Below are 24,149 nucleotides of genomic sequence, written 5' to 3'. Positions count from 1 at the left end.
CACACAAACACTTGCGTTGCTTTCCATGTCTGCTTCCCAGCTTTGGCATTGCTACATCATGGCCACTATTTTTGCCTCATAAATATTTAAAAGACATCATTTGCACGTGCCTAAACACACACCCTTGGTGTCAATCAGTATTCTTTCCGATATCCGCTGCAAAGAATGGTTTGCTTTGAACAGTCTGAGAAATGCCTTCTTGCATTAAAATGCGCACCTCCTGTGTGTGGAGGAGGGTGGGTGGGTGTAAAGCTCAGCAGGATCCTAACCAGCTGCCACCAGGAGCCGGGGCCTCAGCAGGGGGCCCCGAGTCTGAAGAAAAACTGAGGAAATCTTATGCCTCACAGACCACACTGGGAGAGCAGAAAGTTGGTTGAAGCAACTCAGCATATAGACGACCGTGTTTTCACGGGTGATGGTAAATCCCGCAGGTGTTACGAGAGTATGTGCTGCCCATTCAGCATAACAAAAGGCAGCAGGGAGGAGTTGCATTTTCCCACATTAGAACTTTAATAATCATACTATTTGATTTCACATGATGACCCCAATTTATTACAAATTGGAAGACAGGTTCATATAACCTCATGAACAACCCCCCCCAAGCAAATCCACCCTTTCTCCATAGATTTGTACTCCTTCAGGGGCAATGAATGATTTACACAGATCTGTTAACGTGACTGGATACTGGAGTACCATGAGCATTTAACTGGTCTAATTCTAAGGTATAGAAACAGAGGGACATCTGTACAATGATGGGGATTGTAATAATGGCACTTAATTGATTCTCACGGTAAAATTGTGTGGTGGCTTTTTTCTTTCTTCCTTCCTTCCCTGCAACTGTGAAAATATAAATCCTGCAAAAATATGTTTGGGAATCCTTTTGTTAACACCATCGACCAGCTTATTTGTTGAATGGTGAATCACATGATTGGAAAATTTTTAAATTAGCAGGTTTTGTCTCAATGCTCTTGATAATGAGTACTGGAAAACAGGATTTTCAAATTTCAGCAGTACACTTGTATATATATTTTTTAAATACTCTATAACATCAAATTATTTAATAACGTATACAGAAGGGCTTGCAATGATGTTTTGCATTTCTAAAAAGTCAATAAAGGAGAGAGAGAAAAAAAAAACCCAAAACACGTTTATAAGCTCCATCTTCAGTCATTAGATGCGCCTGTGATCCACAAATATACAAAAATCATTTTTCCCCACTTTTTCCATTTATTTATTACAATTAATTCAATCTTTTCCATCACGTTTTCATGTGTCATGTATTCCTCTGTTCCATTTAAAACAAGTCCAGTATGTGACTATTCTTTAGAACCTGAAGAGTCCTGAAGGTGGAGCAGGGGGAGGAGGGATGGGTGAATGGTTTGAAATTAAAGGACAGGTTTGTAGGAGGAAAACAGAGAGGGGTGATGATTCCCCCTCCCTTCCCAGGAGCCACATCCATGTGAGGAGATTTTTTTTTTCCCATACGCTATGTGAGATTATTATTTTTTTCTTCTTGCATTCATCGCTTTCTCTGCATCTCGTTGTTTTCCCTCTAATCGGCGTCATCTGCGTCTTCTCCTTGGTCACCATCCATTAGCAAAGCGGCGTACTTACTGGCTGAGCTGAACTTCTGCAACAAAATAAGAAAAATAATCAGTACTTTGACAGCACAGTGCAACTTTGCACAAATTTTGATGTGGCTGAGCTACAGGACTTACGGGGGTTGGGGTCTCTTCGTATTTCTTTGGCTCTGGGGGTGGTCTGGAGTCTCGGTCTCTTCTGTTGTCCTTTCTAAAGGTCAGAGTGAATGCTGACGTTAGGAAGTATCTGTACTAAAAAACTAGTTGCGAAACCTTTAATGGCCACAGGTGAAAATAAATAAAGAGGAATCTGCTCGTTTTCGTCTTCTGAAGATTAACAGCCATTTCAGAAATTTCAGTTCTGATTCATGTAGTTCTGACATGAATTATTTCTTGTGCTACAATATGGGGATCATGATGATTTGGTGTAGCACAGATAAAGCATTCATGTGCACACCAGGAAACCCTGTCTTCCCAGTGACCCACAAAAAAATAAAAATGAAAAAACAAACCACAAAGCACCATCAGTTGTGTAACCCGAGCACAGATGCCTGAAAAATATCCTCCCTGTCTCATTAAGAACTTTGCAGTTGCTAACCTGTCTGCCTCCTTCCTTCGGTCTCTGTTGGGCCCCTCTCCTCGCCCCCGCCCAGCTCCAGGCCCTGCAGGCCCCCCTCGTGCTCGTGGGGGCCCCCGGTCCCGACGCACACCATCAGCCTTGTTCTCATCTTAAAGAAGAAGCCAGACAGTTGAGTCAAGGGGGGCTTGGTGGACGGTGTACAGTAGACTACACTCTCAACGCACTGCAGCATAAACAGCTACTTTGGTTGGATTCAAAATGTGTTAGTCACTGATATAGGGCCAAATGAGAGGTGCACAACTGCCCCCACTACAAGAACGGGCCTCTGAGAAATCTGATGCCGGCTTGCAAAATGTGCCAAAAGGTTCCAAAACTGTAGAAAATAGTGAGAGCCACCTTGTGGCACCACAGCCATGAAGATATTATTGTTCTTGTAGTGTTTCGGCATGCACGTTCTGAGCAGGACCCGCTCCTAGCAAGACTCTTTGACAAATGCGTTCAGCACAATTTCTAGTAAGTGTGGAAAGCACAGATAAAAGCTGCACACCACATATGGTAAGTGAGCAAGTGAATCGATGAAACACTTTCTAAGGAAATCTGCTAAATGCATGAACAAAGCATTTGCACGACAACAAATGAAGTCCTGAACTATTCCACTTCCTTTTTCTGAGAATCTTGTGCTTTTCACAGTCTACAGAAACAAACAAACAAAACAAAAAGAAGTTCCCAGCTCTTTTTCCTGGACCACTCAAGAATTTGAAAAATCACTCTGTCATCACCTTTCAGGCGCCAATGCTTACAAGATGTACTCTATAAGCACGTGCAAATGCTTCAGCTGTTTTTTTGTGCTTTTTTTGTTTCTCAGAGCACAGATGGGCAAATACAGCTGAAGCTGATTAAGTGCACCATACACTGATGATGTCGAGAAGAGCCAGACAAGTCAAAGGGGACAGGAAACTCAAAACACAACTCCTAATATCACCTCGTTGACTGGAAGACCTAACCAAACGCAAGTGTGTGACAAAGTTTACTTTTCCAGCATGGAATGAGATGGATTAGTCACTGTATTCAATTAAGACATGCAATATACTGTTTCTGCTTCACTTCTTCAGTCAGATTGTGCTTTTCTAAGATTTCTTCATTAGGTAATCGATGGAGACACCCTGGTAACTTGTTTTCGGAGTGGGGGAAATCCCACTGTGTTTAGCACTTACCCTTTCCAGATCCTCTTTCATCTGCAGAACTTGAGGAGCTAAAAGGAAAGGAGGAACAGTCAAGGCAAAGTATATTAAGGCTGTAGGGAATTCAGAGCATCAATTACTCAATCTACTACAATCTACTCATTCATTCATTCAAGAGCAGAATTTAAACATTGCAGGCTTCATTCAGTGAGTGCTCACCTGAACTTGGGAGGAGCTGAACCGCCTGGGGAGACCGGGGAGGTCGGAGCTCGACCATCGCCCTCATTAGAGCCTGTGCTGACTGCACTTCTCTTGGCCCATGCATTCTCCTTGGGAGGAGGTGCAGGCATCACCTTCAATGGCTCTTTAGAAGAGCTGGTGGAGGGGGGCCGGGATGAGGACCCAGGGGAAGTGGAGCCACCTTCTACCCCGCTGAATACCTCATTCTCACCGGAGCGCTCGCTATCTCGACACCGTGACCCTAGTGGGAGAAGGCAGTGTTTCAGTCCCAAGTAGGACAAAGACGAAGGAGAGATCGAGAAGAAGAAAGGAAGCGAGTGAAGAAACATCCCACCTCTTCCAGAAGTGCTTCCTTGCTGTGAAGACTCACTTCCTGTGCGGGATCGCTCAGTATGAGATTCCTCGTTGCGCCAGCTCGGGTCCCTAAAAGCAAAAAGAAAATCTTTATTTTCTTTCCTTTAGACCTTTGGGTACATTATGCAAATCAAACCACTGATGTCTGAAACCCAAACCACTATTTTAAGCACTTTGTTTCAGTGTAGCTACTCAAACAAAGTGCTCACACCACATGAGGGGAAGGACAGTTGAAACACTGCAACACTAAAACTAAACAAAATTTAAGACATGTTTTAGCTGATTGTAAACTGCAAATGGGGTAACAGGGTTTAAGCAAAACAGGGTAAAACACGGAAAAGGCCAAGCAAACAAGTTTCTGAGTTTTTGCAGAGACTGTGGGGCATCTGAGACGGACTGTTTCGAGTGCAATGTGACGACCCGACCAATCGTAAAGCAAGAGCAAGAGTTCAGCCCTCACAGTTCTGCTCTATGCAAATGACATGATTAGCAGATTTTTGCAGTGGACAATCGTGAACACAAACCCTGCTGCAAACAGATATTAAAAATATCAGTTGCTGTTTTTACCTTCGAGGAGATTTTAAAAAGTGTAACATGCAAATATTTGGAACTGCTACTATGTAAAAACTTGAGCAACTTGTTAGGCCTTAACTTACTGATTACACAGACAAACATCTGGAAATTCTGGATGTAAATGTCAAGCAGTCAAATCAAGACCAACGTGAAAGGCGAGTTGCAGCTATAACAGAACAGTGAACCAAAGAACATCTCAGAAATCTACCATGAACTCTTCAAGAATCACAAGATGAGGCTTTGAGTGTCCGTCAAGTTGTAGGCAGATCTTATAAACATGCCATAAACATCTCAGAAATTAAACTGAGCTGCAAGAACTTATTCACGAGTGACGGAGAAGGGGGCGGGAGATCAACAGACGGATTGGTGCTGCGGCTGCAGTGATGCGGACGCTGTACTGGTCTGTTGTGGTGAAGAGAGAGCTGAGTGTAAAAGCGAAGCTCTCAATTTACCGGTCAATTTACGTCCCTACCCTCACCGATGGTCACGAACTGTGGGTAGTGACCGAAAGAACAAGATCGCAGACACAAGCGGAAGAAACGCGCTTCCTCTGAAGGGTGGCTGGCCTCTCCCTTAGAGATAGGGTAGAGCTGCTGCTCCTCCACATCGAAACGAGCCAGTTGAGGCGGTTCAGGCATCCGACAAGGATGCCTCCTGGGCGAGGTGTTCTGGGCATGTCACACCGGGAGGGGGCCCCGGGGCAGACCCAGGACACGCTGGAGAGACTATAACTCTCAGCTGGCCTGGGAACGCTTGGGTGTTCCCCCGGACAAGCTGTAGGAGGTTGCTGGGGAAAGGGAGGTCTGGGCTTCTCGATCCGGCCCCGGATTAGCGGAGGAAAATGGATGGATGGCTGCAAAAACAGAAGTGAAGGATTCTAATGCAACAGCGACAACGGCTGTGGCTCTACTAATTGCAAGGATCGATGGTCTATGCCTGGCTCCTCCAAGGTACTGTACCCCAAAGTGCTCCCGGTGCATCTGCATGAATGTTAAGTTAAAGAAAGCACTTGTATGAATGTGTGTGAATGAGGCTTGGGGTAAAGCAGCAGAAAAGCACTTTGAGCATCAGTCCATTTAACAGAGACTCTGGCTGCAAAGGGCTTGTACAAGCTGTACAAGTCTCCACAGGATGCGTCAGCATTAAACACTTAATCATTAACATTTGAAAATAAAAAAGGCGCTCTCCCATTTCTGCATTAGATCTAATTTACTTGTGCTTGAGAAAAAAAAAAGGCAGAAAATTTAATGGTGTAATAAATGTACAATACTACTACATTCAAACATTACTCATCAGCCTCCCCGCTCACCTGTCCCTCATCTTTCTGTCCGGTCCCCTGCCTTTGTCCTCCTCCAGCTGTCTCTGCAGTCTCTCCTCCTCCTTCTTCAGCCTCTCCTCCACCTCCCTCTCCTTTGCTGCTGTGTCAACGGGTTTTGCTCCGCCAAAGATGGACGAGGCCCTGCTGCTTGAGCTTGAAGTGGCAGCAGGTGAAGTGCCACCACTGCCGGCGCTTTCCTCCTCTTTAGGTACACTACGAGGCTTCAGGTTCAACTTGGGTCTTTGCTGAGGAGCTAGGGTTGGAAAAGATGAAAGTACATACGTCACAAATGCACAACTTAACAAGATTTTTCCTGAAAATTAAGAATATTGACAAAGGATAGGATTTATACAATGAAATCTCACCCCTCTCTTCACGCCTGTCGTGCCGGTCTTCACGGTCCCCGTAACGATCCCGTTCTCCGTAACGATCTCGATCTCCGAAACGATCCCGGTCTCCGAAACGATCCCTGTCCCCATAGCGATCCCGGTCCCCGTAACGATCTCGATCTCCGTAACGATCCCGGTCCCCGTAGCGATCATTGCTACCCTGACTGTCATCATAATCACGGCGGAAACCACTACCAAAGTTACGACGACCTCCTCCACCACTACGAGAGTCGAAACCTACACAGACAGCAGACCAAAAAAGAAACGTGAAAACAGAACGCTGTAAACACTAAATACAACCACAAAAAATAAAGATTTATTTGGGATCAGAATGTTAAAGTAATCTGGATCTTGTGCCTAAGAAGCAGTTTCCAGAACTTATACAAACAAACCTCCATCATTGTTTCTGCGGTCCCTGTTGTCATAGCGATCCCGGTAACGACCTCCTTCATTACGATCACTGTCCCACCGCTGGCCATCTCTGTGACGATCAGACTCGTAACGGTCACGTGATCCTGCATTAGGTCGAAAGTAATGGGACGTGACACACTGAACAGCTGATTGGATGGTGTTACCACACAGGTATTTTATATAAACAATTCAAAATTAAAGACAAAGAAATAATAATAATAAAAAAAAAACAAAAAAACACCTGCTCCTCAGTTTGAAAGCTGAAAACCAGGGCTGTGACATAAAGCTAAGGCTAGGTTTCACAAAATAGTGCAAAAGAAGCCACTTAATGGACTTGCTGTAATTAATTAGTTCAGTCAATATACTCAAATTAAACTTTCATGCTTCAATTTGTGAAACTGAAATGGGGAAAAAAATAGTCTCAAAGCATTCTGTTTTTCTGTTTGTTTATTTAGGTATATTTTTGTCTTTAGAGGGAATCTTATGCTATCGTGATAAAGCTCCAGCAGAAGCATATTAGACTCACTGTCTCCGAAGGCATCATCTCTCCTGGGAGGTCCATCATCAGCATCCGCACTTGGTCGAGCTCTCCAGTCACTGTCTGTCTTGTCAGGACCCATGTCAGCCATTCGCCCACCTCGGTCTCGACCACCCATAGGTCCGCTGTCTCTTTCTGAGATGTGAAGAAGGAGAGGAGACGCTGTGTTAAATTATCGAACACTTCAACGAGGGCAATGGAGCGGCGCGTGACTGCAGAGGCAGAGATGATCAAAATGTCCAGGAATAAAAGTGTACCTTTATCATTTGACTGGTCTGCAATATCCACACGAATCCGGCGGTTGCCCAGGTTCTGTTGGCATGAGCAAAGAAGTAGTTTGTTACAACTATTATTTACTGATCCTTCCTGCACTTTGGTGAAAGTCTCAGACTGTTTAATTGTGTCTTTTCCAACTTCAGGTTCTCTTACTTCCTCGCTGAGGTTGAGAGCCCTGAGGAGGGATTCTACGTCGTCAAATTCAGCATAACCAAAGCCTTTCAGCCTCTCTGGGTTACTGGGCTCTCGAGGCAGACGCACTGCACTGATCTGGACACAGAGACAGTTAAAGTGAAACACATTGATTAATAACATAACGCTCTAATTACACTCATGACAACAGAAACACACTACCCAAGTTTTCAAAATGCAAAATAACAACAGAAAACAACAACAACAACAACAAAAACTTTGTGTCGTTGATGTGACACGTTGAGGAACAAGTGTGAAAACAAACAGAATAACAAAGTGGACCTCTGCATCCTGTTCTTTTTTAAAATGCAAATTCAATCTTGCTGTTGTGTGGACAGCCCCACGTAGATGTGGACTGAAACTTCAGAAATTAGCCACACGTGTAACTTTAAAGTGATGATCTGAGAACCTGAAATGTAACTGAAACTGCAAAACCAACACACACAGAACTGCTGGCATCCTAAATGTTATTTGCCTTGGCTGTTATATACAATTATGAGTGATGGCTGTGTGTATATCTTGCTAAACCTACTGCCAAGCCGCGGAAGAAGTCTTTGATTGAGTCCTCAGTGACATCATAGGGCAGGTTTCCCAGGAAGGCGGTGTATGGCGGGCTGCGGGGGAGCCTGGCCCGGTCAATATTGGGCTCGCGAGCTGAGCGAGGCGCTGTAGGCAGAATGGAGCGGTCGATGGGTGGTGCCCTGTACGTGTCCTCCTCCGTGTGCCAGGAAGTCGAGACTGCAGAGACATTGGAGGAATCTTCAAATAAAAGCTAATATTTGAGCTTCCTAAATTCATGAAATGCTTTCACTTAAATAAAAAAAAAAAAAAAAAAAAAAGAAGCTACCTATACTAGGGTTACCTGTGAGAAAACAAGAGAGCTCATTGCATAGAGATCACCGTTTTACATAATGCAAACACTTAAGAAAAAAACAAACATTAGGTGCCATTGCCCGCTACAGTGCTTGCGCAAACTGGCCTGCGTTTGCATTCCCCTTAATGATCCAGACTCGACTACGCATCAGTTTGTCTCATCATCTCAGCTCCTCTCTTTCTAAACAAACGCCCCTCATATGGTGTACAGCAATCACATTAGTCACACAAACTGGAGTTTAAGGGTCACACACACTCAGGTATGGTGTAGATAGCCTAGTCTCAACATAGAAGCTGGAACAATTAACATACAAACAAACAGGGCATTGCCACTGACGCTGCATAAAAACCAAACTTTGACTTGGTAAATATGTTAATTAATACTTTCTTATAAATAAAATACATGCCTCATGTAACTACCCCCAGCTTGGATTAGTGTTATCACCCTCGTATTACAAGACATTTATATCTGCATATCATATCTATTCATATCTCACCCAGCTCATTTTCATTTAAACACTCTGCAGCACATTTCACATCCTGCCACATGTTCGACTACATGTGTTACTAGAATCGCCAGTTTGACCACATTCTTCAATTTTCCCAACGAATCTAAAAGATCTTCTGAACAAGAGAGAGCGAGCACACCGATTTTACTACAGTAATTGCTTTCAGGGCATTTCCACTGAGACTGGCTTGTCATACATAATATCTCCTTTAAAACATGTGACTGAATCAACAGCTATGCAATTAAAAGGATATCTCTGCCTACTGATTGCATAGCTAACCTGACTTACACTGACCATTTTGTTACCACAAATCACTCCGGCAGGTTGCTTCTTCAAATGCAAATAGCTCAGACAAACACTGCAGCCTTCAATTCAGAGGTTTTGAATTTGCAGTTAAGGGGAAAAGGTAGAGCTAAACAGTCGTTACCAAGAAACATAATGCAGACCGTTTTTTAGTTCACCTACTGTTGTGAAACGCTGCTAAGATATTCCGATCACTGTGTGCATTTCAGTGTGTGCTCACCATCTCCGTCCAGGTCATCAGTCTCATCCGCCCAGCTTGTGGACTTGGTCGGATAGCTGGGGGCGACGCTGCTGCCTCCACTGTCCTCCGCAAGAAAGTCAGTCAAAGTGAGGGTCTTCCCCTTCTTATTCTTCTTCTTAGCTGTAGGGAAGAACACAAGAGTAAGTCATGGTTACCTTGCCCATTGTGGACGTCTCTCTATGGAAGTCACTTACAAAGTAACATATGGAATAGCTGCAGACTAAACTATCAGAAACTGCAGCATCTCAACAGTTAAAAAAAAAAACACCTAATGTTTTTGCCTTAAATGAGAGCTGCTGTTTAAATGGTGACGCTATTTTTAAGGTTTAGTAGTGAGATGATGTACAACCAAGCAAGATAAGAGTGGGCCCCAGTGTGCGTGTGATAACAAATACTTCTTTTGCTACAAAAAACCAAAACTGCACACACACGAATGGGGAGTGGTCAGCCTGTCCAACCGTCACTGTGCAACAGACCAGAAAAGGCTGTTTAGCTCCAAGTCAGGTGAGAACCATAACGATTTCAAAACAACCTTACTGCAACACGTTTTTGAGGTTTGACTGACTGAATCATGCACAGACCACAGAATATTCTTGACAGTGTGTCCCAGTGCCAGCAGTTACCAGCCCCCAAGGGAGATGGGGAGGGGGGCTCGCACACAGTTCATGGTGCAGGTTTTGACTTGGAAAAACAAAAACAAAAAATAGGGGGTGAGAAAGCTGGCTGGGAGCTTTATTGTGAAAATCCCAGCTGTCAGGACATTCTTTTGCACACATTATTTCAAAACCTACACAAACGCAGAGACCAACAAAGACAGCTCTGGTCCAGAATATTACACTAAGTTGTTGTTTACGGCCGTCAGGTTTGATCGAAATGGCTATAACCGCTTGTACTTTGCAAAACCAGCAAGCAAAAATATTGGCTGTGGTAGCTTGCTCAGCGATCCTCACTTATGTGACATTGGTGAGCTAAGAGCTGCGTAACATTAAGTTTCAGCGGAGCTGTCTTCTTCTTAAACTACAACCCCGCGGTCAAACTGTTAGGGTAACTATACGGGTCTTTAGCTTGCCGTATACACTGATCGCTTTTGTCTTGGCGGCTATGCGGGTTAGTCAGCAAAGGACTGCTGACGGGGGAAGTATCCCTGCTTAGCTGGCTAGGTTTTACGGCCTAGCTCGCGTCGCAGCGCCACGATCCAAGTGCGCCATCAATCGCGCAGGACTTGGCCGGCTGGGGAAAAAAAGATAGCTTAAAGTTGAGAAGGAGCTAGGGAAGTGTTTAGAATGCGGCCAAAACAGGCTCAGCTGCCCCATTTCATCAAACACCGACACCAGGCAGCCACGCTTGCACACGTGGGGAGACTCCTCGGGCAGCCCGGACTCCTCGGCCCGACCCCTCCTCCACACATCGCGCTTGCGCCCGGCGCTTATCTTGCTCTGAGCGCCACGGCGAAACCCGCTACGGTCATACAATGTGCCAGCTCTGCACGCAGTTCCGAACATTTCACAGCCTGTCAACCACGTCCACTGCGCACAACAACGCTTAAAGTCAAAAGCGGACTTCAGCAGCCGCAGTAACCGTGCCCAGAGGTAAATGCTACAAGTTCTCGGGAGGTTACAACGTTCACATTTATGCTAGTCGTTGCTCCGTTCATTCGCCTATGTCTGGCAGTATCGTCTTTACCGAGCCCAAAACAACCGGGAACCCCTTTTATACACACGAGACAACGACGCGGAGCGATAAAGCGAAGAAAAAACAACCATCAAACTTCACGTGTTAAGTTGAATTGAAGTAAAATCCTCTTAAATTCTCCCCCGAACCAACCCGGATCGCTCACCCACATAAACCTCACCTGACGCCGCCATGTTGGAGAGCGAGTTCGTAGTAGTTCCCGGATGAAGGCGTCAGAGGTTTATTATCGGGAGCGCGCATCGTCGTCCACGAGAGCCTTGCCTCCTCCCTTGTTTACTTGCTGACCCACATCTGCTGCACCGCTGCTCCGTGCTCTGCTCAATATCCCTCGTATTTGTCACCGAACTGGCTGCAGCTTTCCCAGCTGTGTATTTATTTTAATCTTATAGCAATTTCAATCCACCTTTTCTGATTTTTTTTGCTTAAAATTCTAATGAATTAGTGGTAATAAGCCATTAAGTACTGACCCGTGTCCCAGAGATTATAGAACTTTGCTGAGTTTTCGTTTTTTATCCTAAAACATAATAATAAAAACCGTCCAAGTAGCATTTTTTTTGGTTAAAGTGGTTACCTTTATATCAGCTCTTCATGATGGCTTGCATCTTATGTACAGGTTTGAATAACTGCCAGCTATCAGTTATATTATACTGGTTTTATGATTATATCATCCAAGGTTATAGCCACTCCTTGGTAGGGATGGGTATCGTTTAGATTTTATTCGATACCAGTACCAAACCGGTACTTTTGAAACGGTGCTGATGCTTAAACGGTGCTCAAACCTGTCCTTAAAGAATGGAGAACACAAAATTGGTCCAAAAACCTCTCATGTTCAGCTGTTTTTTTTGTAAAAAGATAACAATGTTAGCCTTTTCTGCAGCTATAGGGCATATATGGTATCACTCTTGGCTGGAAGCAGTGCTTAAACAATGGAAAAAACACAAATTTTGTCCAAAAACCTCTCATGTTTAGCTGTTTCCCACTTTTTCTTTGGCCATTTTAGCCTTTTTGGCCAGGGTGAAGGGAGTACCTGCGATCAAACAAGAAGACAGCCGCATGTAACTACAACGGTGTTTGCTAGTTCACCTTACATGCATTAATGCAGACCTTCCCAAAGTGTGGGAAGGTACCCCCTCCCCTCCCCCGGGGGGGGCGCAGAGCCATTGCAGGGGGGGGCGGCATGAAAAGGGAAAAGAAACCAAAACAATGCTTGGACACTGCTAGCACGGGGCGCCCACACAAATGCAAAGCAGGAGATGAAGCATCGTTGAATATGTTTCCAAACCAACTTCATTCTAAGCCAAAGACTAGAAAATATAGTGAAGCATATCTTCCCTTTGGATTCACCTGCACAAGTGCCGAGGTAGGTCTCCCCTGCAGAATTGGTCTTTCCTATGTCGGGAGCAGCGCTGGGCTGTTCAAATCACGACAAACAGGATCCCACATTCTTGATTTTTAGTTCACAAACACTTGTTGTAATAAATAACTACTCCTGACATTTTGGAGATGTTAGCTCTTTACACAGTAAAGTTACAGTGGGATACAAATAATATCAGGCTGATCCTGCCACGATTTGTTCCCCCTGTCTAAATCACGGACAAACAGTATCCCACTGTTGTTTATGTTTTTAAACCCATTTTGCACAGAGAGGTATTTTTTTGAAAAATTTATTGATAGCAATGTTGAATATTATTACACAGGAAAAAAACAACTACATGTAAAAGAAGTAAACCGTGGTGCCTCTGCCTTTCTAAATAGAGGGACAGTAACTGCGTGTTTATATGTAAGAGTGTAAAACCTGAAGATAGAGACAAAATACTGTTTATTTGCCATTCTTCAATTCCTCTCATGTAAACAATAACGTGGCGCACAGCTGACGTGAAAAAAGGCACATACCTTTGAAGTTGTGTGACGAAAACTGTATTCCTTGTCCACACATAAAAGCAAAACAGGAGTTTTGAAAAATCTCAGTTTTCGGTGATTCGAAGTGCCGAAGTGCCTATGTGTGGATGACACAGCTGCGTTTTTAAAAAATATCCGTGTAGGTGCGGACGTAGCGTAAAAGAGTTAGTAGTTTATTTTCTTACCTGCAGATTACTTGTATTTGCTTAATTGTTTATGTTTGAGGTGTGAAATAAACCGCAATTGAGCAAAATATGCGTGTGTGTAGTTGGAGGATGTGTTAGTACGTGTGCGCGTGCGGGGGGCACGAACATTTTTCTGTAAAACAAAGGGGGGGCAGCGAAAAAAGTTTGGGAACCACTGCATTAATTTAATAACATGGTGAGCCTACTCAACGTAAATTACACACGAACAACATTAAGCTACTCACGCCGAGAAGATGCGCATGGTGTGAGGTCTTGCAGCAAGCTATCAAATACGGCGCATTTCTCGGCTTTTAAAAAAACCACTATGCGTCGCCAGGTGTTTCATCGGATTTGAGGTGTTACCTCCTTTGACAGTATCACAGTATCAGCTTAAAGCACTTGTTGCAGGCTGCTGAGTTTGCATCTTTTGCTGTGAAGTACAGCCAGACTTTGACTGCCTGGCCTGGCCTTGGGCACTTTGAATCTGTAGCTCTGCTCTAAAAGAACGTATGTACCTGGACCCGCCTACTATCCTCGGAAACGTAAAACGATTGGCTAGAAGTGTATCACAGCTCAGGGAAAAAAAGCACCGAAATAAAGCACCGAAATGTGCGCTGCTTTTCGGTCTGGTTACTGCCGTTTATGTCAGAACCGGTGCCATCGTGGCACCGGATACCGGTACCCATCCCTACTCCTTGGTGCATATAAGTAGTAAGGCAAATTCTTATGCAGCCACCTAGGTGGCTCATTTAGGACTACTTCTTCCCCCTAGTGGCCACTTATCATGTTGCATTTGTAAGATTCACGTTACAAATTATGGCCTTTTCTCTGAATGGGATAAGCAGAAAAGAATGGATGGATCGTGGCTCATATGGATGGATCATGGCTTTTATTTCATCATAATATTTTGAGATGCAGCAAATGATAACACAGATAACAATTTCCCTGAATAAGATAGCAATATAGTCAAGCAAATTTGTGGATATTTTCTTTTTATAAATTGTTGGTTTCACCAACAGTAATGATCAGTTATTTTATTATTATTATTATTATTATTATTATTATTATTATTATTTTTTTTTTTTTTTTTTTTTTTTTTTAATGTATTTATTTATTTATTTATTTTTAATTTAGTAAATGCCTTTACCTACCAAACATGAACTGAACTGAAGTGAGAACCAGACAAAAACTGTGAATTCAGGTTTAAGAAGTGGTTTTATTTGTTTTTATTTTGCGGTCAGATCAGGCAGCGATCCATGTTTCGCTGTGGTGGAATAATGCCTTTATTAAAAACTGCTTAAATCAGGGTTCACTTGACATGTGGTTATAGTGCAAAAAATGTCAAAACTCCTCCACCCACCCCACTCATAATTAATGGGTGTGGGCAGATTGCTTCCATTGTTGCGATGACTCCCAATCCTTTGTTCCAAATTAGTCGGCGGCCTCCAGCTCGTCCAGTGCATCCTGGAGCCTGTGCAAAACACAAATGAAACATTTTGACTTCCAGAATATTCACATTAAACTGGCCTTGAGACCATAACCAGCTGAGATTTCTGCCTTGCATAATGTCTTGATGCATGCATCAATCATCCAGGTAAGGAAATCCCAGAAAGTTGATTCTGTTTATCTAGATGTAGTGTTTTGATTCTGCTCATCTAGATGTTGCATTTTCAGAAAACACTACATCTAGATAAACAGAATCAACTTTCTGGGATTACCTTGCATAATGGTGTAGTTATTTTTGGCCATGCAACTCATGCTATCAATTGATTTTCATATTCACCTCCACCATCACCATCATCTTGCCATGACCTGCATTTTTTTTTCTTCCACCACATCTTTATAGCTCTTACTTGAAGTCTCCACCATCCAGCAGAGTCTTGTAAGTGCTGATCTCGCCCTCAAGTTTCATCTTCATGTTGAGCAGCGCCTCGTACTCTTGGGTCTGCTGCTGTATGTTCGCGCGTAAGCTAGCCAGCTCCTCCTCCAGCCGGATAATGAGGGTGTTATACTTCTCCATTTCCATGTTGTTACGTAGCTCTGTGTTGCGCAGGGTGTCTTCTAAAGAGGCTTTCTAATAAAAGGAGAAATAAAAGCTGTAAGTATAAGAAAAGATGAGGAAATATATGCTTTGCTAACTAAGAGTGGGCGCAGTGGTCATGGTATTCAACTGTGCCAATTTTGTAGTAAAAAGATATAGAGAATGCATTATGGAATAGGGTCATAAACTTAGAAAGGATTTGATAATTTCATGTTTATAAATAAAATCAGTGAAAATGCTTACTAAGCTCTGTTGAGATGCAAGTTCAATTTCCAGAGTCTGTATCTGTCGTGATAAGTCGCTCTTCTCCATTTGGGCCCCCTGGAGAGCTTCTGTGTTCTGTGATACCTGCACCTGCACATCTGCAATCTGCCAGGGACACGAAAGGAAGATGGTCAGAAACACAGTGGCTCAGCGTGTCTTTTGAATCAAACTTCTTGATGTCCACCGCACCTGATTTTCATGCCACCGTTTGAGATCTTCTGCGTTTTTCAATGCAATCTTCTCGTAGTTGGCTCTCATGTCCTCCATGATCTGAGACAGGTCCTGACCTTTGGGAGCGTCTACATCCACCTGCACACCTGACTGTGAGATCTGACTCCTCAGCTCCATCACTTCCTGTTGGATCAGCAGAATGAGAAAAGAAATGAAGAATACAACAAAACGTGTGACTCTATATGTTATTATCAATCTGATGAACCGCAAGCTCACGTTCTCATGGTTCTTCTTTAGGAATAGAAGCTCCTCCTTCACGGCTTCAATCTCGTTCTCGATGTTGAGCCTGCTCATGTTCGTTTCGTCGAGGACTTTCTTCAGCCCGCCAATGTCGGCCTCCACGGACAGGCGGATTGCCATCTCATTCTCAGATCTGTGGGAATGAGCAGACACAGTGTATGAGAGACACAATCGCAGAGTGTAAGAATGACTCCACATGCAAAGACGAGACGATCACATACTTGACTTTGAAGTCGTCGGCAGCGAGGCGGGCGTTGTCAATCTGAAGCACTAAACGGGCGTTATCCATTATTTTATTGAAGATCTGGACAGGAAAATAAAACATTGTTTAAAAAATTATTATTTTATTATTTTCATTTTACTTGATTCTGCTGTTTAGAAAGAACAGAGCTGCTTAACCCGTGCACAAGTCAGTAGCCAGTTCTAATAATTATGTGCTTTGACACAGCATTTTTTGTAGGCCCGACTTGCCTTATGTAACCACCGATACTCAAAAAGTCAAACTGCAAAAACCGACCGCAGCATGATTGAATCCATAGTAACCTGTAGTCATAAAAGAAGAACCATAAACTGAAGAACAGGAAGCGAGGGTGTTCCTGTGCCAAAACAGAATCTGGTTTGTTTTAGCGTTGCCAGAGCAACATGTATCCTGTCTCAATAAATCATAGAGAGAAAGTTTCTCTTCTGTCCACCCAACTGCACATGTCTCTGTCTGTCTGTCTCTGTATGCATCACCGATCGCATCTATGCGTGCACAGAGGGGAAAATTCTTTATCGTGACTGTGGCAGTGAGTCTATGATTTCTTCTTGTTTCCTGTCACAGAGGGGAAGGGGAACTACTTTAGTGTGGTAGAAAAAAAAAAAGAGTAAAAAACTAAAAAACCACCATAAATGTGTCATTATGTGATGCAGAAAAGCGGGACTCTGGAGAAGAATGTGACATTTGACTCTGCTGATTGTTATACAACCACTGCACTGACACGCATCTATCTGTGCGTGTGTGTGTGCACACTCACTCTGGCACTATGAGATCGCTTTGTGTGTACGAGTGCCACACATCTGTTTCCCATTGAGCGCCTCCTACACTACGCATGCTTGTAGAATCCACATCTAACAAGCAGAACCATTTAGAAATGCTTTTGTCTGCTGGTTTTCTGAGAGCTTCGCAGTCCGTCTCTCGTGATGATACCCTTGTGTTGGTGATTCATCAGAGGAAGTTGGGGCCAGTCGAGAGTTTTATGGGGGAGGGGACTGGCTACAGTTGAGCTGCCACACCCGTCGTTCTCTTTAAAGAAATTTGATAACTTACAAAGGAAACACTGCTGGTCTCAGTAAAAGCATTCTCCAGCTTCATTTTCAAACACAGGTGATCTTTAAATAAAGATTATGTTAAAACCTTCTTGCTGGAAATATGTAGTGTTGAGTGCTGTCACATGCACTCATTGATTCTCAAATTTTAGCCCAGCTAAACTATTTCTAAAGTATCTTTCTCACTGTGTCTTATCAAACACCTTTTCACTTTTCTAACATTTTCATTTGTTCTCAGTTCTTACCTGTCTGCGTAAGTCGTCTATGATGGGCTCATACTTGCTGTAGTCTCTAATGTCAGGGCCTCCTTTCTCCAGGGCCTCCATGATCTTCAGCTCCAGTTCCTTGTTGGCCTTTTCCAGGGTCCTCACCGTCTCCAGGTAATTGGCCAGGCGATCGTTCAGGTTCTGCATGGCTCCCTTCTCATTGCCCAGGATCGAAGCACCGGAGCCACCGCTGGCTGTCACGGACGCGCTGGCACCACCGTAACCGGCGCCCATGCCTCCACTCAATCCACTGCTCAGCTTAAAGGAGGTTGAAGGTCTAAGTGGATTACCAGAACGCAGGGAAGATGCAGAAGCAGAGGAGATGCGAACATCCTGTCCACCAGCACCAGCATAAATACTGGCAGCACGGTACACTGGGGTAGAGCGGGTGAAAGACATCCGACTAGATCTTGTGGTCATGTTGGATAAGTTTAGACACGGCAGAGGATGAAGTGAAAAATGAGATGTGGAGACTCACTGCTGGCTGGTCTAGAAAATGACGCCGGCAGTGGGAAGTGGGGAACTTATACTCCTGCCTCTCTCCCCCAATGAAAGCTGGTGTCTCAGACCCTGCCCACTTCAACATCACCCCAGTCTTTGTTTCCTGTTTCACTCACTCACGCACTCACTCACTCTCTCATATGCTTCCTTTTTAACCCACAATGTTTTTTCTGTCTCCAAGGAAATGTGTTAAACATATTTTGTGGTGTAAACATGTAATAGCCTTCTGAGCAGATAACGGAACTACAGAGACCACATAAACCAACACACACAGCAAATAACAGAAAGCAGCAATGGACAAGCATATGTTTCTAGTGAGAATTAAAAGCAAATATTAAAGGGTAAAATATGGTGAGTATGCAACGAAATACTTTTGGTTTTCCCGAGAAAGGAATAATGCCTAGTACTTGCTGCGTGCTTGCAAGTTTGTGGTCAGCCAGGCCCAAAATAAACAGACTGTGCCAGCCTTCCTATCTTAACTGAACTGAATACAGTATGAAACAGCTACAACTAAAACATGGCGTTAAAGAAATGTCTCGATCAGATTAAGCAGATTTAGAAAAACCACACCAGAAGTGATGCCATCTGATTTACTAACAGACTCAGCCACGACTGTGATCGAATTCCAGCACACTAAGTAGGATATACAATGATGAACAAAGAAATCGGACATAGTGCTAGGAATACCTGTGAAACCCAAGCTTCAGCTGGATCTAAAGGCTCTGCAAGAGATGAAAAACAAAGGTTAGCTGATACCCGGGTCAAAGTACAATCAAAAGGAAATAAAAGCTGCCCTCATTCAACTGTCACAGTATAGGCGATTATGTGCACAAATCAATTTCTATTGAGGATTCTGAACAATTATCTTTGAAGTCTTATCTTATTTTGTGCCTCTGGACATTTTCTCTTATCCTTTGAGAACCTCAAAGAAAGTAAAACAGAATACTGCAGTGCTCCTTGTAGCTGTCCTAAAAACGTGTTTGCAACATGATGAAGGTGAATAAATGAAGTGGAACATACAAACATAGAGGACTGATATATACACTGGAGTAAAACCCTGTGATAGACTCTCAAACACAAAAACCTTTAATTTTCTTAAATCCAGTTACAGTATTTAGTGCTCCAGCATAACCTTGGAAGCGCTTAAGTGAACCTAAAGTTGTGGCCAGAGAGGGTTTTCCTCTCTGAGCCCTTAGAGACCTGGATAATGAAGCACCCACAGGGGGAAATTCCAAAGACTCAAACAACCTCCTGCGCCCCCTTACAACCTCATTCTTTTCATTTCTGTTCCTCCCCTCGCCTCCAAGCTTGATCAGCTTTCACCGTGTACATTCCCACCCTATTACTGTGTATGTCTTTACTAATTTAATTTAGTAACACTCAGTAAGAAGAGAAGAGCTTGTACTGCAGAGTGGCAAAATAGCAAAGAAAAAGCAAAGAATGCACTGCAGCAGAGGCAGATTAGAGGAACGATGAATGAAGTCCGCATGACTCATACCTCATGACTTGTGGCTGCCGTCTCGTTTGTTTGAATGTGTGTTGGCAACCTTTTCCCCAGGCCAGTAAGTCCTAAACCTTGCAGTGACAAACAGAGAAATAAACTTGAGCTACAGGTTTATATAAAACAGCTTAATCTCTAAATTGCAGAAAACATCCCAGATTCAATCAAGACTCTTATCTTTAAATCCCGACTCACACCACTAAGATTTCTTTTTAAACCAAAGATAATAAAAGGAAAATAAGGGGATACTGGGGAGAATGGAGACTGTGAGTCATAGTAACACACAGCAGGAGTCTGGAAACCACTGCAGAAGTTTCTGTTCTTTTACAAATCTTGGCTAACTGTCAGATTACTGCAATGCTCAGACTGCTGCGGCCTCGAATTAATTTTACTTCCCTCCTTCTTTCTCTTTAGTTTCCTTTCTTTACAGCGTAAACCGTATGCTCGTAGATGTATACAAAATCCAAAATCTACATTTGCATAGATGCATTTGCATATTTATTATCATGCATATTGTATCTGTGGTCGTGTCACACATACACAAAACAGTGCTGACATGCATGTGAGTATGATACACTCTAAGTGACTCACATTTCTGCATCCTCCCTTCCTCTTTTTTGTCATTCTTTCACTGACTCATCCAAGATGCTCAAAGATACCAAAGAAGGGACCTTGTTTAAATTTGTACATACAGTACTGTGTAAAAGTTGTGAGCCATCCCTGACTTCTTTATGTTTTGCTTCCCAGGAGCCAGACTTTTATTTTTATTTTTTTATTTTTTTAAGTGGTCTTGAGCAATAGTTCTCCAGGCTTTCTTAAGGTCTTTCAATTTTTCTTTGGAGATTAGCAGCTGTTATACTTTTAGTCCATTCCTTGCAGCTGACTATTTTTAGAGCATTTTTGTATGTTAAGCCACTCAACACGGACCTATGAATCATTCAAGTATGAAAAAGGTACCTAACTGAAGATATAAACTTAATAGAGAGTACATTTTATGTCTTCAGGCACTTTTTCTCTAGCAGCCTGTAGACTTGTAGTCAGGACTGCCTAAACCAAGACCAAGACAAAGACAGACCGAGTCAAGACCAAGACAAAGTCGAGACGAGCAAAGACCGAGACAAAAAGGTCTTTAAACTGCAGCCAGATGCTGCTTCGTTTACTGGTGTCAGGCATATTTATGTGTTTTTGGGATGCACTCGCACAGCCCTCCTCACCACTGTCTACTGTCTCACTCACTTACTGAGAGGACAGACGCAGCTCCACTTGACTGTCACATCTCTCACCCTCTCTGTTTTTCACATAATGATATTATCCTATATCCTTGCATGTGATTGGCCACAGTATGGAGGGATTGGAGCATAGCTGAGTCACTGTGTGAGAGCTGAGCAGCGAAAGGAAATTAAGTGAGGAGCCGGCTCTCGCTCAATGGGAGTCGACTCTTCTGATTCACTACAAAGCACTCTCTAAGCACGGCTCTTAGAGCTGATGCTTTTGCGCATGACACATTATCGAATGTTACGTTGTGTGTCATGGATACTGTTGACTCCAAGTCTCCCGATCACTATGTCGATCTGAGACAGCAAGACCGAGAAAGCGAGACCAAGACAAGACCAAGATCAAAGTCTGTCGAGACCAAGACAAGATCAAGTGAAGACCAAGACCGGTCTCAAGACATCCTACTCTAGCAGCTTGTCACAAAATATGTTCTCATTTATTTACTTGATTCTATGAAAAATGTCAAAGATAACACATTTTGAAAGGCATAAAATGCTATCTTTGGATCAGTGAGGTAATTCCCAAAGAGCTATTAGCTGAAAATGTGGCATATCTTAACACTGTGTGCAGTGTGTCCTTAGTGTTTCCTGTGACGTAAAAACTATCTACAGCAGATAATCAGTGCCTGAAAGTCATGTCCTCTCCACAGAGCTTGGACCTCGACATTACTGAAGCAGTGTGGGATCATGGCGAGAGAGAATGGAACAAAAGCAAGCAAGCATCCAAAGAAGACTACTTAAAGAAATGATAAGAAAGCTGCCTCAGAGATTCCAGGCTGCGTTAAAGAATAGAGGTGGTCACACTGGATATTGTCAGTAGAATTGTACAAACACATTTATCTTCTAGGTTAAACGTGGACCATTGGCAGACAAGAAAGCTCACACAGCAGAGGTTATTGAATTGTGTCGCCTAAGAGACATTTTCTCTGTGAGATGTCATTTTCATTTCTGGCACAAAGACATTTCACAGGAAGACCTAAAATGAGCCTGAGCTACGAGTTTGAGCTGATGCACTGGAGAGTCACCTACATGCCCCTGTGCACGAGAGATAGATTAGCTTAGGTTCATTGCAGAGTTCAGCAATATAACTGATTTAAAAAATATCTGTTTAAGTGGTAATTTCACGAATTTATCCATTGTGTTTCAAAATGTATTTGAGGAAATGTGCGAGTTTATTCTCTACCAAAGTCCATGCCCTATTTCTCAGTTTTAAAGTGATTCACACTATAATTTTTCAGTTTAATATCTTTTACTATGCACCTCCTGTAAATTAAGATTCACAATGTAGACGTTTTCACAATACCAACAAATAAAGGACTCGCTTTATATATGGGAATGGATTCACTTTACTGAATCTACCTCTGCGCTCCAACCACAAGGGGGCACAAGTCTCAAAGCAAACAAACCTACTGGAGCAGAAGAAGGGTGGTCCTCTGCCTTTAGCGAGTTTATGTCCATTGAGTTTATATACCTCTTACCAAGCGCGTAAATGTGTATTTCATCACTGTATGTGGGTGTTTTTTGTTTGAACAGGCATTCAAGGGTGAAGCAGGAAAAGAGTTTTATAGCACATACTTTTGATTGCTTTCAAGGCTTGGCAAGCTCCTCTAAACACAGCAAAGTCCAACTTTGAAGACCAAAGAAGAAAAAAAATAACAGCAACGCCACTTCTTACTGTAATGAATATTTTTGCATGCCTGCTTTTTATGCCATTTCTAAGTATATGCATTTTAATCTTTTATCATATACCTGTCAAATGATAGCTACACAACGGGGGAAATAATTGGATCACTTGCTGAATTTGTAACTTTTCTCATTTCTAAAGAAATGATCCGTTTGTCATTTTTATTGTAGTTTAATTTTAATGAGGAGAGACAGAATATCAACAATTAAAAACAAAACAAAACACAATATACAGGGTGGGCCATTTATATGGATACACTGTAATAAAATGGGGATGGTTGGTGATATTAAAGTCCTGTTTGTGGCACATTAGTATATGTGAGGGGGCAAACCCCTCAAGATGGGTGGTGACCATGGTGGCCATTTAGAAGTCGGCCATCTTGGATACAGCTTTTGTTTTTTCAATAGGAAGAGGGCCATGTGACACATCAAACTTATTGGTAATGAAAAACAATGGTGTGCTTGGTTTCGACATAACCACTTAAAAAATGTGTTCAATGTGCTGCCCATTGTGTTGGATTGTCAATGCAACCCTCTTCTCCCACTCTTCACACACTGATAGCAACACCGCAGGAGAAATGCCAGCACAGGCATCCAGTATCCGTAGTTTCAGGTGCTGCACATCTCGTATCTTCACACCATAGAGAATTGCCTTCAGATGACCCCAAAGATAAAAGTCTAAGGGGGTCAGATCGGGAGACCTTGGGGGCCATTCAACTGGCCCGGCTCTGAAGGACTCGGGGGTCCGTGAGCAGTTTTGACTGTTGTTGTTATTATTATTATTATTATTACTATCGTTATTATTTGGTGATGTGTGTGTCTTTCTGCACAATGCTGTGTTAGTCTGTGTTCCACTCATTATATGTATAGGCAGGGTGTGTACATGTGTGGCTGGAGGATGGAGAACAGCCACATGCAGGCCTGATGGGTGTGGCCCTGCAGGAGGACTGGCCACACCTGAAGTTCCTGCCACACACCTGTTGGTGGTCAGGGCTCGTCGGGGGAGCTACTTAGGAGAGTGTTGGAGCTCCCACCGGCGTGGGATCATTGAGTTGTCATCCCAAGTCAGTGTGTGTCAGTGTATGACAGTGCTGTTTGTGTATGCCCGCCGGGGTTAGTGTTGACGGCTGTTTCTGTGGTTTTCCTGCAGGAGGAAGAGTGGACCAGAAAGGCAGCACGCACGGGGTGTGCGGAAACACAACAGCGGGGAGCACGAGCACAGACGTCGGAGGGAAGCGCACACACGGGATTCAAAGGAGCAACGGGGATTTATTGTGTTTACAGCTTTCACTGTAAATAAAGAGCACTGTTTGCATCGCAGAGTCTGTGTTTTGGGTCCTCATTCCCCACGGTCTGGCTGGCAGACCGTGGGGACCAGACCTGGCACCAGACCACTTTCCAGGAAACTGTTCATCTAGGAATGCTCGGACCTGGCACCCATAATGTGGTGGTGCACCATCTTGCTGGAAAAACTCAGGGAACGTGCCAGCTTCAGTGCATGAAGAG

The 24,149-nt window shown here is 43.4% G+C and overlaps 2 protein-coding genes across 4 annotated transcripts; both read right to left on the bottom strand.

Moving 5' to 3' along the window:
- Positions 1–494: 494 nt before the first annotated feature.
- eif4ba (eukaryotic translation initiation factor 4Ba) lies at positions 495–11,453 on the bottom strand. Of its 2 annotated transcripts, XM_085353151.1 has the most exons (15): positions 11,411–11,453; positions 9,538–9,678; positions 8,165–8,370; positions 7,594–7,710; positions 7,422–7,476; positions 7,153–7,299; positions 6,608–6,730; positions 6,192–6,452; positions 5,818–6,079; positions 3,916–4,004; positions 3,561–3,822; positions 3,375–3,412; positions 2,179–2,308; positions 1,719–1,791; positions 495–1,630 (listed from the first exon to the last, which is right to left on the bottom strand). In XM_085353151.1, exons 1-15 carry the CDS (start codon positions 11,421–11,423, stop codon positions 1,553–1,555), a joined length of 1,995 nt encoding a protein of 664 aa, XP_085209277.1. In that variant the 5' UTR covers positions 11,424–11,453; the 3' UTR covers positions 495–1,552. The 2 variants fall into 2 exon arrangements, with proteins under 2 accessions (XP_085209277.1, XP_085209278.1); XM_085353152.1 differs by lacking the exon at positions 2,179–2,308.
- Positions 11,454–14,537: 3,084 nt separating this feature from the next.
- LOC146631851 (keratin, type I cytoskeletal 18-like) lies at positions 14,538–18,164 on the bottom strand. 2 transcript variants are annotated; one of them, XR_014906196.1, is made up of 7 exons: positions 17,664–18,164; positions 16,332–16,414; positions 16,087–16,243; positions 15,829–15,993; positions 15,619–15,744; positions 15,118–15,408; positions 14,538–14,805 (listed from the first exon to the last, which is right to left on the bottom strand). XR_014906196.1 is itself a non-coding variant. In XM_085353153.1 (7 exons), exons 1-7 carry the CDS (start codon positions 18,102–18,104, stop codon positions 14,766–14,768), a joined length of 1,233 nt encoding a protein of 410 aa, XP_085209279.1. In that variant the 5' UTR covers positions 18,105–18,164; the 3' UTR covers positions 14,538–14,765. The 2 variants fall into 2 exon arrangements, 1 of the variants encoding a protein (XP_085209279.1); XM_085353153.1 differs by having other exon boundaries at positions 15,188–15,408.
- Between the last annotated feature and the right edge of the window lie 5,985 nt (positions 18,165–24,149).

Source organism: Diplotaxodon limnothrissa, linkage group LG5 (genome assembly GCF_057381915.1).
Source record: "Diplotaxodon limnothrissa isolate DT_005_m linkage group LG5, D_limnothrissa_male_GT1.1, whole genome shotgun sequence".
Taxonomy (NCBI): domain Eukaryota; kingdom Metazoa; phylum Chordata; class Actinopteri; order Cichliformes; family Cichlidae; genus Diplotaxodon; species Diplotaxodon limnothrissa.
Note: the sequence above shows the minus strand (reverse complement) of the source record. Positions and strands in the feature narration are given on the sequence as shown.